The sequence below is a fragment of the Lepus europaeus genome, chromosome 2, assembly GCF_033115175.1.
Source record: "Lepus europaeus isolate LE1 chromosome 2, mLepTim1.pri, whole genome shotgun sequence".
Classification (NCBI taxonomy): domain Eukaryota; kingdom Metazoa; phylum Chordata; class Mammalia; order Lagomorpha; family Leporidae; genus Lepus; species Lepus europaeus.
Window position 1 is genome coordinate 79,311,957 of NC_084828.1, and position 12,964 is coordinate 79,324,920.

General features: G+C 52.3%; 1 protein-coding gene across 1 annotated transcript in view; it reads left to right on the forward strand.

Moving 5' to 3' along the window:
- The window catches only part of PDIA5 (protein disulfide isomerase family A member 5), a 91,053-nt gene that overhangs the window by 60,298 nt on the left and 17,791 nt on the right, over window positions 1-12,964 (forward strand). The window contains exon 11 of the mRNA XM_062208894.1: window positions 5,440-5,576. Within this exon, the coding sequence (XP_062064878.1) occupies window positions 5,440-5,576 (137 nt within the window). The remainder of the gene's footprint in view (window positions 1-5,439; window positions 5,577-12,964) is intronic.

Here is a 12,964-nt window from a genome sequence, read left to right on the forward strand (position 1 = left end):
AGAGCCTCTCACCCCAGGTCACCAGCATATGGATGCCATTGTCCTTGGGACATGGTGTGCAAACCACAGAGTTGAAGAAGTTATTATCCCAGAACACAGAGGTTGAAAATGTGTATTTTCAGAATGGGAAAGAAAGGTGAATTTTGTACTTAAAACACACACACACACTCTGGACACAAACTGTGTGGTTTCTGAGGGCTGCAAATCTCTGTCTTCCGTTCTGCTGCCCTCCGGGGGGCCCAGCAGATGAAGCGCCAGGGCTAACACCAGGTTTGCGTGGCGTCTTTTTCCGCACGTCTCCATGCCCATTGACTGCAGCATGGTTTTCAGCCCCAGCCTGGGAAGGCCATGCCTCATTGTCATGCACTCATTGTCTTAACCTGGGCTTTCACTTCCCTGTTTCCCTTTCTCCTTTGATAACAACGATAAAGAGCATGTCTTCCCCTGCAGCCAGACGTACCTGGCTCGGCTTTGGGAGAAGCTTCAACAAGTAGCAATCTCATTTGTCACCAGAGCATAAAATCTGTCTGCTTCCCTCCCCTGCTCTAACCTTTTCTGGTTTCAAAACACCTTCATATCTTTCTGGAGGATGAGGCTTGGTTTAAAGAAAAAAAAATCCTTGGGAATTGCCTGCTCTCCCTAGAGGAGGGGAGCACATCTGTGGGGTTTCTCAGACAGATTATTACCTTCCCACTGGCACCTGCTGCCCTGGGCCCCTACCCGGCTACCCCTTGGGCTCTGCCGTGGCCTGCCTGGGCCCCAAGGCTGCCTGCTGAGGGCTGCCCTGGGCTGGCTCCTCTCCGTCCTCTCGCCTCACCTCCTGGGGATGGAGCCCTGGTTAGTAGCCACTGCTTCATCCATTGCCTTCAGGCTGAGAGGGTGATAGGGACCTGCGGGGAAGGACCCCCACCCAGGAGCCCTCTAGGTTAGCCTCATGGCTGCAGCCATGCCCCCAGTGGGGCAGGGGCAGTGAGGAGACCTGATAAAGGACACCAGGAGCTCCCTGATCCCACGCCCAGCAAGAGCCAACAGCGTCCCTACTGCCAATTGGCTTCTCTCTTTAAAAAAAAAAAAAAATCTTTTTCTGATCTTAAGAATATTCAAGGAACATATGTTTATCCTAGGAAAAACTCAAAAGTGTAGTTAAACAAGAAGTCCCCCGCCCATTTCCCAGAGATAACTCGTTGTGATATTTTGGTGAATTTCCGTCCAGATTTCTCTCCTACACATGGCCCGCTCTGCGGGTGGTTTTCCCCTGTCCCATGTGTTCTCAGTCTTTGCCAGCTTTCCACCAAATCATGGTGGGTAGCAGTGAACTCAACTTTCCTGCTGCCCTGGCTGTCTCTCTTGGCCCTTGGCTGTTCAGGGCTTATGTGTAGGCAAGTATAGAAGGATGCTGTGAATGCCACCTGGCTAATTCCAGCAAATGACTCTGGGGTGAGCTGGGGAGGCAATCCTGGAGTCTGAGGTCTGGGGGTTCTGGGGGTGGGCTGGGAGATAGTCCTGGAGTCTGAGGTCTGGGGGTTCTGGGGGTGGGCTGGGAGATAGTCCTGGTGTCTGAGGTCTGGGGGCTCTGGGGGTGGGCTGGGAAATAGTCCTGGAGTCTGAGGTCTGGGGGTTCTGGGGGTGGGCTGGGGAGGCAGTTCTGGAGTCTGAGGTGTGGGTTCTCTGGGGGTGGGCTGGGAGGCAGTCCTGGTGTCTGAGGTGTGGGGGCTCTGGGGGCGGGCTGGGGAGGCAGTCCTGGTGTCTGAGGTGTGGGGGTTCTGGGGGCGGGCTGGGGAGGCAGTCCTGGTGTCTGAGATGTGGGGGCTCTGGGGGTGGGCTGGAGAGGCAGTGCTGGTGTCTGAGGTGTGGGGGGTCTGAGGGTGGGCTGGGGAGGCAGTCCTGGAGTCTGAGGTGTGGGGCTCTGGGGGCGGGCTGGAGAGGCAGTCCTGGAGTCTGAGGTCCTGGGGCTCTGGAGTAGACACTGACCTTGGCACTTGTGCCCTTGGTGCCTCTGATGGCTGTGCAGATCTCACACTGGTGGATGGGGCTGGTCAGGATATTGGACAGATGCTGATGGCAGTCCATTTTGGCCTACCCACCCATTTCTGCCTTTGTGCTTTTAAAAAAAAAAGTTTATTTATTTATTTGAAAGGCAGAATTACAGAGAGAGAAAGGGAGACACAGAGAGATCTTCCATATGCTGGTTCACTCCCCAGAGTTGGGCCAGGCTAAAGCCGGGTGGTAGGAGCTTCGTCTGGGTCTCCTACATGGGTGGCAGGAGCCCAAGTACCTGGGCCATCTCTACCACTCTCCCAGGTGCATTAGCAGTGAGCTGAATCAGAAGTGGAACAGCCAGGTTTTGAACTGTCATCCATATGGGATGCTGGGATCACAGGTAGCGGTTTTTACCCACTGTGCCACAACACCAGGCCCCTGCCTGCGTGCTTTTGTGCCAGCCAGAAGCAAGCTGAATCCACAGCCCTGAGGCTTCCTGCACTGCAAATGTACCTCTGTTGGATGAGGAGCTGGCGTGGGGCCCTCCTGGTCCTAGAGGGTGCAGGGTAGCGACGGTTCCCACACCACAGTGCAGGTGAATCAGCCACAGGACTGGAAAGGCACAGAAAAGCCCCCTAAGCTGCTCCAGCAGTGCCTCTGAGTGTGTGCATTTCCTCAATCCCGTTTGCCTCGTTTTGAGGTCACCCGGGTGTGTTTGGTCCCTATGTTGTAGATTATGAACCAACAGGCACATTGGGTAACACTTTATAAACTCACAGAATGTCTGGCACCCGTCATCTGCCTAGAGCCACAAAGTGCACTGTGTTCTAGAAGTTCTGTGTCAGGTGTGGTTGTACAGAGCTCCTCAGCAAGACCCAGGTCTCTGACTCCCAGGTCACCTGCTGTGGATAGAGTGTCCTTCCCCATGCTGGGCTAGGAGCTTCCCCTCGTCGCCGTGGCTTCTCCTTGTCAGGACCATGGAAAAGAAACCTCCATTTCTCTTCTTGATGCAGTCTGATATTTGAAGACAGCCAACGTGACCTCGCCAAAGTAAACGCCTCCAGTTCCTTTGGCTGTTTTTCTCTCTTCTGGTCGTTTATTCAGCAGGCATTTTTTGGGTGTCTGTTGTGAGTGAGGAGCAGGGGATGAAGAGATAAGAGGCCCAGGTTCTCTAAATGGCAGGAGGCAGACAGGGAAAAGCCCCGCTCAGTGAATGCGGCTCAGACTCCCTGGCTGTCCCTCTCTTCCCAACACATCCTCTCAGCCTGCGCCCCACCTTGTGGACACCTGTGGTCAGCTCCCGGTGGTCCCCAGGATGGGACAGGGCTGCTTCCTGGGGCCTGGGGGCTGAGCATCCAATTTTCAGGGAAGCCTCGTGTTTGCAGCTCCAGCTGCAACCCGGCTGCCAGGGGTGGCTCCTCTGGGTGCCTTGGAGCCTTGTCTTTGTACCTGAGCGTGGTCGTGGTCCCTACACTGCTGCCCTGACCCAGCGCCTTGGGTTTCTGCCCTCTGTTTCCCCAAGTTAGTTTTCTAGCTTCTAAAATTGCACTGACCTCTTTTTCTGTCTTCTGCTTTTCTTTCCTGTTCTTTTTGCTCCTGTAGGTTCATACTTTTTATTTTAGCTCCTGTGCTGTTATTTTAGCGGTGCTAGCACGTGTTCCCTTCCCATGTTAACTAGAAGTTTCTCAGGCACTCCTGCTGAGCGGCAGCTTCTCCATCCTCGGTTTACGCCCTGGCTGGATTCTAAAATTTTATTTTAATTTTTGAATTTGATGACACATCATTCAAAACACATTTTTTTAAAAGATACTTAAAAGTAGACTTGGAAAAGTCTCACTTCCACCTGTTTCCTCCTTCCTGTCTCCTTCCCACTCCTAGAGGTAAGGACTGTGAGTTTCTTGTGTGCTCTTAAAGTGGATCTTTATGCAGATACAAGCAAAAGTGCATACGTATACTTTATCTCTCGCCATTTTATACAGAAGTTAGCAAGTGGTCGCCTGTCCCCTTCGGTGTCTGAGCCCTCTGGTCCTGGACAAGGGAGGGCACCTGGGAGCCTCCTGTTGGTGACAGTGTGGGACAAAGGCACCTGGCTGTGCACTGTGGAGACCGGCTTCTAGGAAGTCAGGCAGCCACACCAGGTGGAGCAGCTGAGGAATAAGCAAGTTGCACTGGGCTCTGGGAGACCTGTTTGTTCTTGGCCTCTGGGGTGGACTAGTGGGGGGAGTGTAGATGCTGTTCTAGTCAGGGTGCCCGATGTGGGTGGACTGCAGGTTCCCCAAGCCAACCCTCTCCACTGACCAGCACTGGGCTGCTGTGTCTTTAGCATGACAATCTGCAGTACCTGTGGAATGCAGATAACTGTGTGCGCACGCAGGTGCATGGTGGAGATGAATTCCCTGAGGTGGGCTTGGTTGTGTGTGGAGGGGTCAGTGTTTGAAGCCCGAGCATAGGAGTGCCGCGTTCATGATGTTGTCTGCCTAGAGACTCAATCCAAAGCTCCATCTTGCCAGTGGTCCCATCTGACTTTGGATGCGGAAGGCTGGGAGTGGCTCACCCTGTCCCTGCCACCTTGCATTTCCTGGGACCAGGAAGGCTGGGGCACAAGCTGACTGGGCTCACTGAAGGTGACATGAAAACTCAGGCCTCTGCTGGGGGTGGGCGTGGGGGGAAGGGCAGCTCCCATTGTGTCAGCCACGCTGCTCGCTCATGGATTTTTCAGCCCTGGCTGCTGGCACCTCCAGTTTTTTCTACCTAGACTCTCAAAGGCAAGAAACAATGGCTGTCTTCTCCCATTTGTCATCCCAAAGGGTGTCCTCCAAGCAGCAATTATGCTGCTCTGGCAAAAGCTCTCTGGTCCTGGGCAAGAGAGGGTACCTGGGAGCCTGCCATGGGTGACGGCAGGGGACACATGCACCTGTTCCTGGCTGTGGGCTGCAGCGACAGGCCCCTCAGAGGGCCACGTAGCCACTGCCCCGGGTTGCCCACCTGAGGAGTGATCAGGCTGATTTGGGGCCAGGGAGAGCTGTATGTTGTCAGCCTCTGGGGTGGATTGGCCGGGTCATGTGGTGGGGTAGCGTGGACACTGTCTACCGCCGCAGCCCACGCACATGCGCACCTGCCCTCTGTTAGCCCCTCCCTCCCTCCTCTGCCTCGGGCAGCGCTAAACTGAGCAGTGAGCTCGGCGGAAAGTCACTCCTTGCCGGGGCTTCTGTAGGTTGAGAAAGCTTCTGAGGCCCCAAGCTCCCCATTTCTTGAGTTGCCTAGAGGGATGGGGCCACTCTGCCCTGGGGCCCAGAGGGCCTCAGTGGAGGTGGGAGGGGCCCCACCACCTGCCCCAGCGCTCCTCCTCCAGGCCGTTGTCTGATTTGTCAGAGGCCACGCCAGCGGGGACTCGGTTGTCCAGGGGGCTGGATCGTGGAAGGGGCCTGCTCTGAGCTCTGCCTGTTTTTGGTCTTCCAGTCCACAGCCGCCACAGCCCCAGGTCCCCGAGACTCCCTGGGCAGATGAGGGTGGTTCCGTTTATCACCTGACCGATGAAGACTTTGACCAGTTTGTGAAGGAGCACGCCTCTGTCCTCGTCATGTTCCACGCCCCATGTGAGTGGAACGTGCCCCTCCCCCTACACCCTGCCCTCAGAGTCCGGTGGGCGCAGCCCTTGCCTGTCCCATGCTAGGGGCTGTGCCAAGCCAGGGGATGCAGTGGGGACCCTGACACTGTCTGCATCTGGCCCTCGGCCATGTTCTGCGGAAGCCCAAGTGGCCTCCTCCTAGTGAGAGTGAGTTGGAAGGTTTAGGACTGCAAGCCCCCAAGAGAGCATCCCCAGAACAGGGATCTCACCTCGTTTTGTGCGAGGGGACACAAGGGCCTGTACTTCCCCAGGGAACTGAGGGGGCTACAGCCTTGGCTCTCCCTGCACCTCTGGAGTGCCCCACCTGTGTTGGTCTTAGCCTGGGGTGGCCACAGGAACCCAGGAAGGCGTGTGTGTGAAGGCCGTGGTGTGTGTTGGCGGCGACAGCTACAAGGCCTGTAGCACCGGGATGTTCTAGGCCAGCGTCTTCCCCACTCCCAGAGACAACTGTAGTTGTTCCCAAAAGGGACAAGGCTGCTCCTAGAAGGGTGATCAAGGGTCGTGTGAGAGAAGGGGCCGGCAGCCCCTGCCCAGCTGGTAAAGAGGTAGGTCCCCAGAAGGGCCTGGGGTGGGTGTGGGAGGAGCGCTCTTCTGCCTTAGCCCCCTGCCAACTCTTTGGCCCAGTGATGGTGGGTAAGAGACTGTGGAGGAGGAACAGAGCAAGAAGAGTGTGCTTCCTGGAGCAGCCGCAGTGGTCAGTGTGGTCCCCAGAGGCTTATTCTGAGATGAGATGACGTCACTCATCTCTCGGTCGTAAGGACCCTCATGCTGAGCGCGTGTGTCAGGGCACTAGCACAGGGGCACCTGCTTCCCTTTACCACGGGCTGTAAGGTGAGTGTGATTAGCCCGTTCCACATGTAGGGAGACTGACGGGGACAAACAGCACAGGTTGCTCTCTGCTCTGTGAGCCCTGTACTGCTTCAGACTTGGGATCCAGGAGGAGCAGTCACGACATGACCCCTGGCTCCTGCCTGCTCTCCCCTTCCCTCCCCTCCCTCTGCCATATCACATAGGTTTGTCCACAAACACCCTGCTACACTGTCGGTTTCCTAGCTCCGTCTGCCTCGCAAGTGCTAAGCTCTTAAGAGAATTCAAAGGGAAAGTATTTCCTTAACTTCTCCTGGTTTTTCTAGAAAACAGACCCCAGATGTCCAAAAAACTTAAGTTCAGAGACCACCCCCCAGACCCACAGCGCCCTCTTGGTTAAGGGCTGTGATGGTGAAGGCCTTAGGTGCGTGTCACCTGCATTCTGTCCCCAAGGCCAGAGGTTCCTTTAGGAGAGCCATGTGCAGTCCTGAGTAGTGAGAGCCTACCAGGTCCCTGGCTGTGTGCGACTCTGCCCGTGAATTTATTTCTGCTTGACTGCAGAGTGAGATCAGGCGAAAGCGTGAGGCTCACTTGCTAATGATCTGCCTGTTCATGTTGCTGTCGGCTGGCCGCGGCTCTGCATTAAATCATCTCTCCACACTCCCATGCCTCGTCTCAGAGAATGGTCCTTAGTTCAGGAAGGGGGGCATGCACCTGTCTTAGAGGGGAGCTCAGAGCCTCAGGACGGGAGGTTCTTCTGGGAACCCCCAGTGATCAGAAACCAGGTATGCAGTGTTTGAGGGCCCCAGATGGAGAAGCACAGGTTAGAGGGCAGAACCAGCAATGCCATCCCAGGCTTCCCAAGTGCAGAACAGGTGGGCTCTAAAATCACAGTGCTGGTCACAAGCCAACTAAGGAGTGTTTGGAAGCAACACATTTTAGAGACTTAGGAAAACAAGTGGGTTCTGTGAACGTAGGAGACCATAGATTGTATGCAAGGTTGCTGTGTGAGCTTGGGTTTCTGTGAGTGCAGGGGACCATAGATTGTACTGATAATTGCCAAGTGAGCTTTCTTTGTTTCTTGGCAAGCTGCCTTTTTCCCCCCTACTGATGGGGAGAATTGGACAGAATAGGCCCATCATGTAGGGCAACATCCCCTTGGTGTTTTGTGACTGTGACCCTGACTAGGGGGAACAGACTTGTTTTTAATCAGCAACTTTGTTGGAGCTGTGAATGACAAGTCATACTTCCAGATGTGTGAGGATTAGAGTTGGAAAAAGGATAGCCAGCTAAACTATCTCACAAGTGCTTTGCGATTTTAAAATCCCAGCAGACTGAAATATTGGGGCTCAAACTAAAAGGCTTAATTTATTTCAGAGCCTTTTTGCTAATTATGTCTCTTTTCACATAAGTCTGGTCTGACATGAGGCAGGCAAAAGGTAGTGTCATGATTATACTACCTCAGGGAGCGAGTGTCACCAAGAGGGGACGTGAAAAGTGGGAGATTGCAGGGCAAAGTGTCCCCAAGAAGATGTCCCCGTGGTCCCTCTGCTGGACCCTCTCACTCCCATGCAGGAACTGTGAGGCCTCAGAAGCCAGAGGGAAACCCGAGACCTCCTTGCCTTCTTCACCCCAGTGCCCCAGGGGCTCTGCCCTGCCCACCCCTGGCCCCTTTGCCTTGGCCACGGGCCTGAGATCTTGTCTTTGCCACAGCTCAGCTCCCACAGGTGTGTGCTGGACGCCATTGTGCCCAGCCTGCCTCTGGGAGCCAGGCTCTGGCAGGTAGCAGGTGCCTGTGGGACTCCAGATTTTATGCTCTCAGGTTTTGTTTTGTCAAAGTGTTTCCTTTATTTTTGTCTTATTTTCAAAATGACATAGGATCTTCGTAGAAAATCTAGATGGTACAGAGAATATAAATGATGAAGGAAAACGGTGACCTATAGTCTCATTATCCAGAGAGACCCATGTTTCACTTCTTAGAATCATTGTTGCTAGGTTTCCCCCTTGTTTTTAACCTTTATTTTTTTACGTTAACATGCAGTCAAATTGACCTTTTTTCACCACATAATAGATTCGTAAAGTCATCGTGCCATAAAACACTATGCTATTTGCTTTTATTTTTTCATTGCACACATAATTTGAGAATAATATGAATATTCTTGTTACTGGCAGTGCAGTGCTCAAGGACACCTAAGAATACAGAGTGAACAATGACAGTCTCCTGCCTGCCCCACCCCCTTCCTGCCCTTCCTTTTCCTTATGCTGTGTCTCTGTCTAAATAACAGGGGATTTTGCTTTTTATTTTTATTTTTTTAATTTTTTAATTTTTTTTTCATTTTCAATTCTCTTTATATACAGAAGATCAATTTAGTATATATTAAGTAAAGATTTCAATAGTTTGCAGCTTTTTATTTTTTTAACATCAGTAGGATTATTCCTTCTCCATTTTTCTGTGATTTGCTGTTTTTCACTCACAGTAGGTCTTGAAGATGTTTTTATGAAAGTGTGCATGTGGGCATATAAGTCTACCTCAATCTTTTAGCTACTGAATAGTATTATCCCATTCAGACATGCCATGAATTTGAAACCATTTCCCTATCAGCAGACGTTTACCTTCAGTTTTTCACTATTTGAATATGATGGTGAGTATTTGTTAGCATGTATGTGGGGAAGATGCAAATTGTGGAGAGACATGCATAGATTTCACTTTTTTTGCACTAACATAAGTTTATTTTTTAAAGATTTACTAATTTGAAAGGCAGAGTTACACACACATGGGGTGTGTGTGTGGGAGAGAGAGAGAGAGAATGAGATCTTCTATCCTCTGGTTCACTCCCTAAATGGCCACAATGCTGGAGCTGAGCCAATTTGAAGCCAGGAGCTGGGAGCCTGGAACTTTATCCATCTCCCACTTGAATGCAGGGGCCCAAGCACTTGGACCATCCTCTGCTGCTTTCCCAGGTGCATTAGGAAGGGGCTGGATTAGAAGTTGAGCAGCTGGGACTTGAACCAGCACCCCTATGGGATACCAACACTGCAGGCAGTGGCTTTACCTGCTATGCCACAGCACCAGCCCCTTAATACCATTTTTCCATGAACTTATTGACGTATCCATGTATTTGGGAAGATGTTCAAACATTTAGGATTAATTCCTAAAAGTGATGCTGGGTGGGTGGCTACGGGGAAGTGCACTGGGGTTTGACAGATCCTGCCCAGCCGTCCTCCAGAAGGTTCTCCCTCGCCAGCGCATGTGACTGCACCTGCATCCTTGAACCATGGATGCCATCAGCCTCTTCCATTGCTGCAAAACTGGGCCAGAGGACAACTTAGGGCGGTCAGAGCTCCTTCCATGGGATGCTCAGCCGCTCCTGTTCTGTGGACCGCCTCTTCTTGCCCTTCGCCCATTTTCCTATGGGTTGTCAATTCCTTCTGGACCTGGAGCTGTGTAATTATGGATATTAATCTTTATCTCTTTTCTGCATTTTCCATATCCTCTCTCTTACTCTGTGGCTTGCTTTAACTTTGTCGACGGTGTCTTTTACTGCACAAAGCTTTTTTATAGCCAAATGACAGCTAGGATGTTGGTTGAACACTTACATTGGATTGGGCGCTGTTCTAGCCACTCTGTGTGTATTATCTCATTTAATCTTCACAACAAACCTGTGAGGTTGCTGTTGTGATTGTTCCATTTTATAAGTAAGGGAAGGGAGACACGAAGACGTCAAGGAACTGCCACGGCTCACATAGCCGGAAAAGCACAGCGAGGACTAAAAGCCAGGCAGTCCCAGAGGCCACAGCCCAGTCACTGGGTCTTCCTGCCAGTCTGCCTTTCCCGTCCTGAACCCCGGGATTCATGGGGTGCTTAGGAAGTCCACGCTCAAGCATCACAACAGTGCCCCATGTCTTGTTGTAACATTTCGTTCTTCAGGTCATTCTTTAACTCACCTGGACTTTTTCATTTGTTTGTTGTACCAGGTGAGAGAAGGGATTTGATTTTCTTTCCTAGGCATCTTCTTCCTTTACGTTTCCCCCTTACCATTGGGAAGTATTTCCTGCTATTAAAAATGCTCTTTCGGACATGCTTCTTGCAGCCCCTTCATATTCCATTGCATAACGGCACCATAAATTCCTTACCTCGCTCCACAGTGTCAGAGGTTGGAGCTGCTTGCTGTATTCATCCCTATAAATCATGCTGCCAAGAACATTTTCGGATGTCCGCATGGCAGGTGGTTTCTTTAGGATAGGAACCTGGAGGTTTCCAAAGCTCCTCAGCCACTTGTTGCACTCAGGTAAAGGGAAAGAGAAAACTCTGCACAAGATGATGGGCTGGGTGATGAGCAGAGGCGTCTGCCCCAGAAGTCAGCAACGAGGCAGCTTTGGCGCAGGTGCTGTGGCATGGGCAGAGCCTCAGGTCTCCAAGGGAGGTTTCACTACATTAAGACGTCCGTGTTCCTGCATGCGTTTGCAGGAAGCCCGCCATGCGAATGGGTATGTCCCACGCCAGGTTCCAGGCAAGCCAGGAGCCAGGGTCTCCAAGAGTCCCAGATACTACCCCTGACCTGGCTACCTGACCTTGTCCACCTGATAGGTGAACCTGCTCCCCCCCCAAAATTCCAGTGACAGCAGCCAGGAAGGCCCCACAGCCAGTCTGTAATGGAATCACAAGCGTAATTGAATTTAATAAAATCGAGAGGAAGCTGAGAGCTCAGGGTTGACGGGCGGCCAGCATTGCCACAGCCAGAGAAGAACATGACCGAGCTGATATGCAGACCTCTGTGCCAGATCACGAGAATAAAAGCGCACTTACACAGATGATAAAAACCCAACAAGGAAGTTTGGCAGTAAAACTTAATGGCCTATCAAATCGCAATCATGACACAAAACACAGCGGCTGGAGCCCTGCTCCCTGCATCTAACCCTCCTCCTCTGGCTGTCCCATAGCCCACGCAGCCAGGAACATCCTGAAGGCCAGCCCTGGGGATCCAGGGCTTGGGTCAAGGCTGGCACCACCAACTCAGGGCTCCCCGGGATAGGTGAGAGGCAGAGAGAGCTGCGTTTGCTTGGCCGGACCTTTCTCCTCCCCTAGGCCTGGCCAGTGTCCTCATCAGAAACTGTTTGCAGAAGTTTATTCTTTAACCTTAGTGTTTCATTCAGGATCTGCGGGAGGTGACGCCAGAACTGAAAACCTTTTCAGCCTCAAGAGAACTCTAGGGTGTGCAGGAACAGTGTCCATAGATGTTGGAAGTTTCTCTCTCTCTCTATCTTTCTTTTTAAAGATTTATTTATTGGAAAGGCAGAGATCTTTCATCTGTTGGTTCCTCCCCCAAATGACTGCAGCAGCTGGGGCTGGGCCAAGCTGAAAACAGGAGCTTCTTCTGGGTCTCCCACGAGGGTGGCAGGGCTGAAATACTTGGGTCCGTCTTCCGCTGCTTTCCCAGGTGTATTATCAGGAATGGAAGCTGAGCAGCTGGGACTTGAACCGATGCTGATACGGTTTGCTGCTGTCACAGGTGGTGGCTTAACCTGCTGCACCACAGCACCTGCTCACAGGTGTTGGAAATTTCTGAAGGCCTACTAAGCAGCAGGGAAAATGTATAAATGGTCACGGGGACTGGCGCAGTACAGAGGATACACAGAGTACCTGGCTTGGCTGTCAGTTATAGTTGGAAATGTTCAAAGTAGCAACTGTTTGGGTGCCAGCCTTGACCCTTGTCCATGGAGAGTTGACCAGTTAAACCTCATGCGAGCATGCTCGGCCAGCCTCAGGTTACTGTGTGGAGCTCATTTGTCATAGAGGGGATCTAGACAGATGGCCAAGCCCCTGCCCAAAGTGAGCTTACGTTCCAGTTGTGGGCAGGAATGGGGAACAAGTTCTCAAACTCCTGAAGCTGTTGGGGTACAGTGAAGAGGATGCTGGACGTGTGTTCTTGGAGTCAGGATGGCAGGGAGGGGCTCTGGAGAGCAAACTGTGAGCCAAAGCCCAAGTGATGTGCAGGGTAAGCACAGGCCCCCAGCGGGGGCGCGAGCAGGGTCAAGGGCCCTGAGGCAGAAGTGAGCTCCGTGTGAAAGGGGAAGGAGAGGGCCAGAAGCTACAGAGTTGGGGAGGACAGGAGGTGGTTCGAGCCCAGGTTGGAGGAGGCACCCAAGCCCAATTGTGAGGGGTTTGTGGGCATGGTAAGGAGCTTGGATTTTAATCCACCCATGAGAAGAGGCCATTGGAAAGTTTGAAGCAAGGGGATTTGGTGTGATTTGTGTTTTGAAATGGTAACACCAGCTGCTCTTACTTATCAAGAGACAGCAACATAACAGTCTAAGCAACACAAAATTACATGCCGTAGAAATAGCCGAAGATGAATTTGTCACTAGACAAGAAGTAAGCATTCAGTAGGACCGGGGTGAACAGGAAGGACTCAATGGGTTGTCCAGGGGGCCTCCCTGGGAAGCGGCCCTGTCCATCAGGGCAGGTGCTGTGAAGATGGGGCAGGTGGCCGTGACCCTGGTAGATTTATTGCTTTATCTCCCAGATAAAACAGCCCCGCGGAGCTCTGC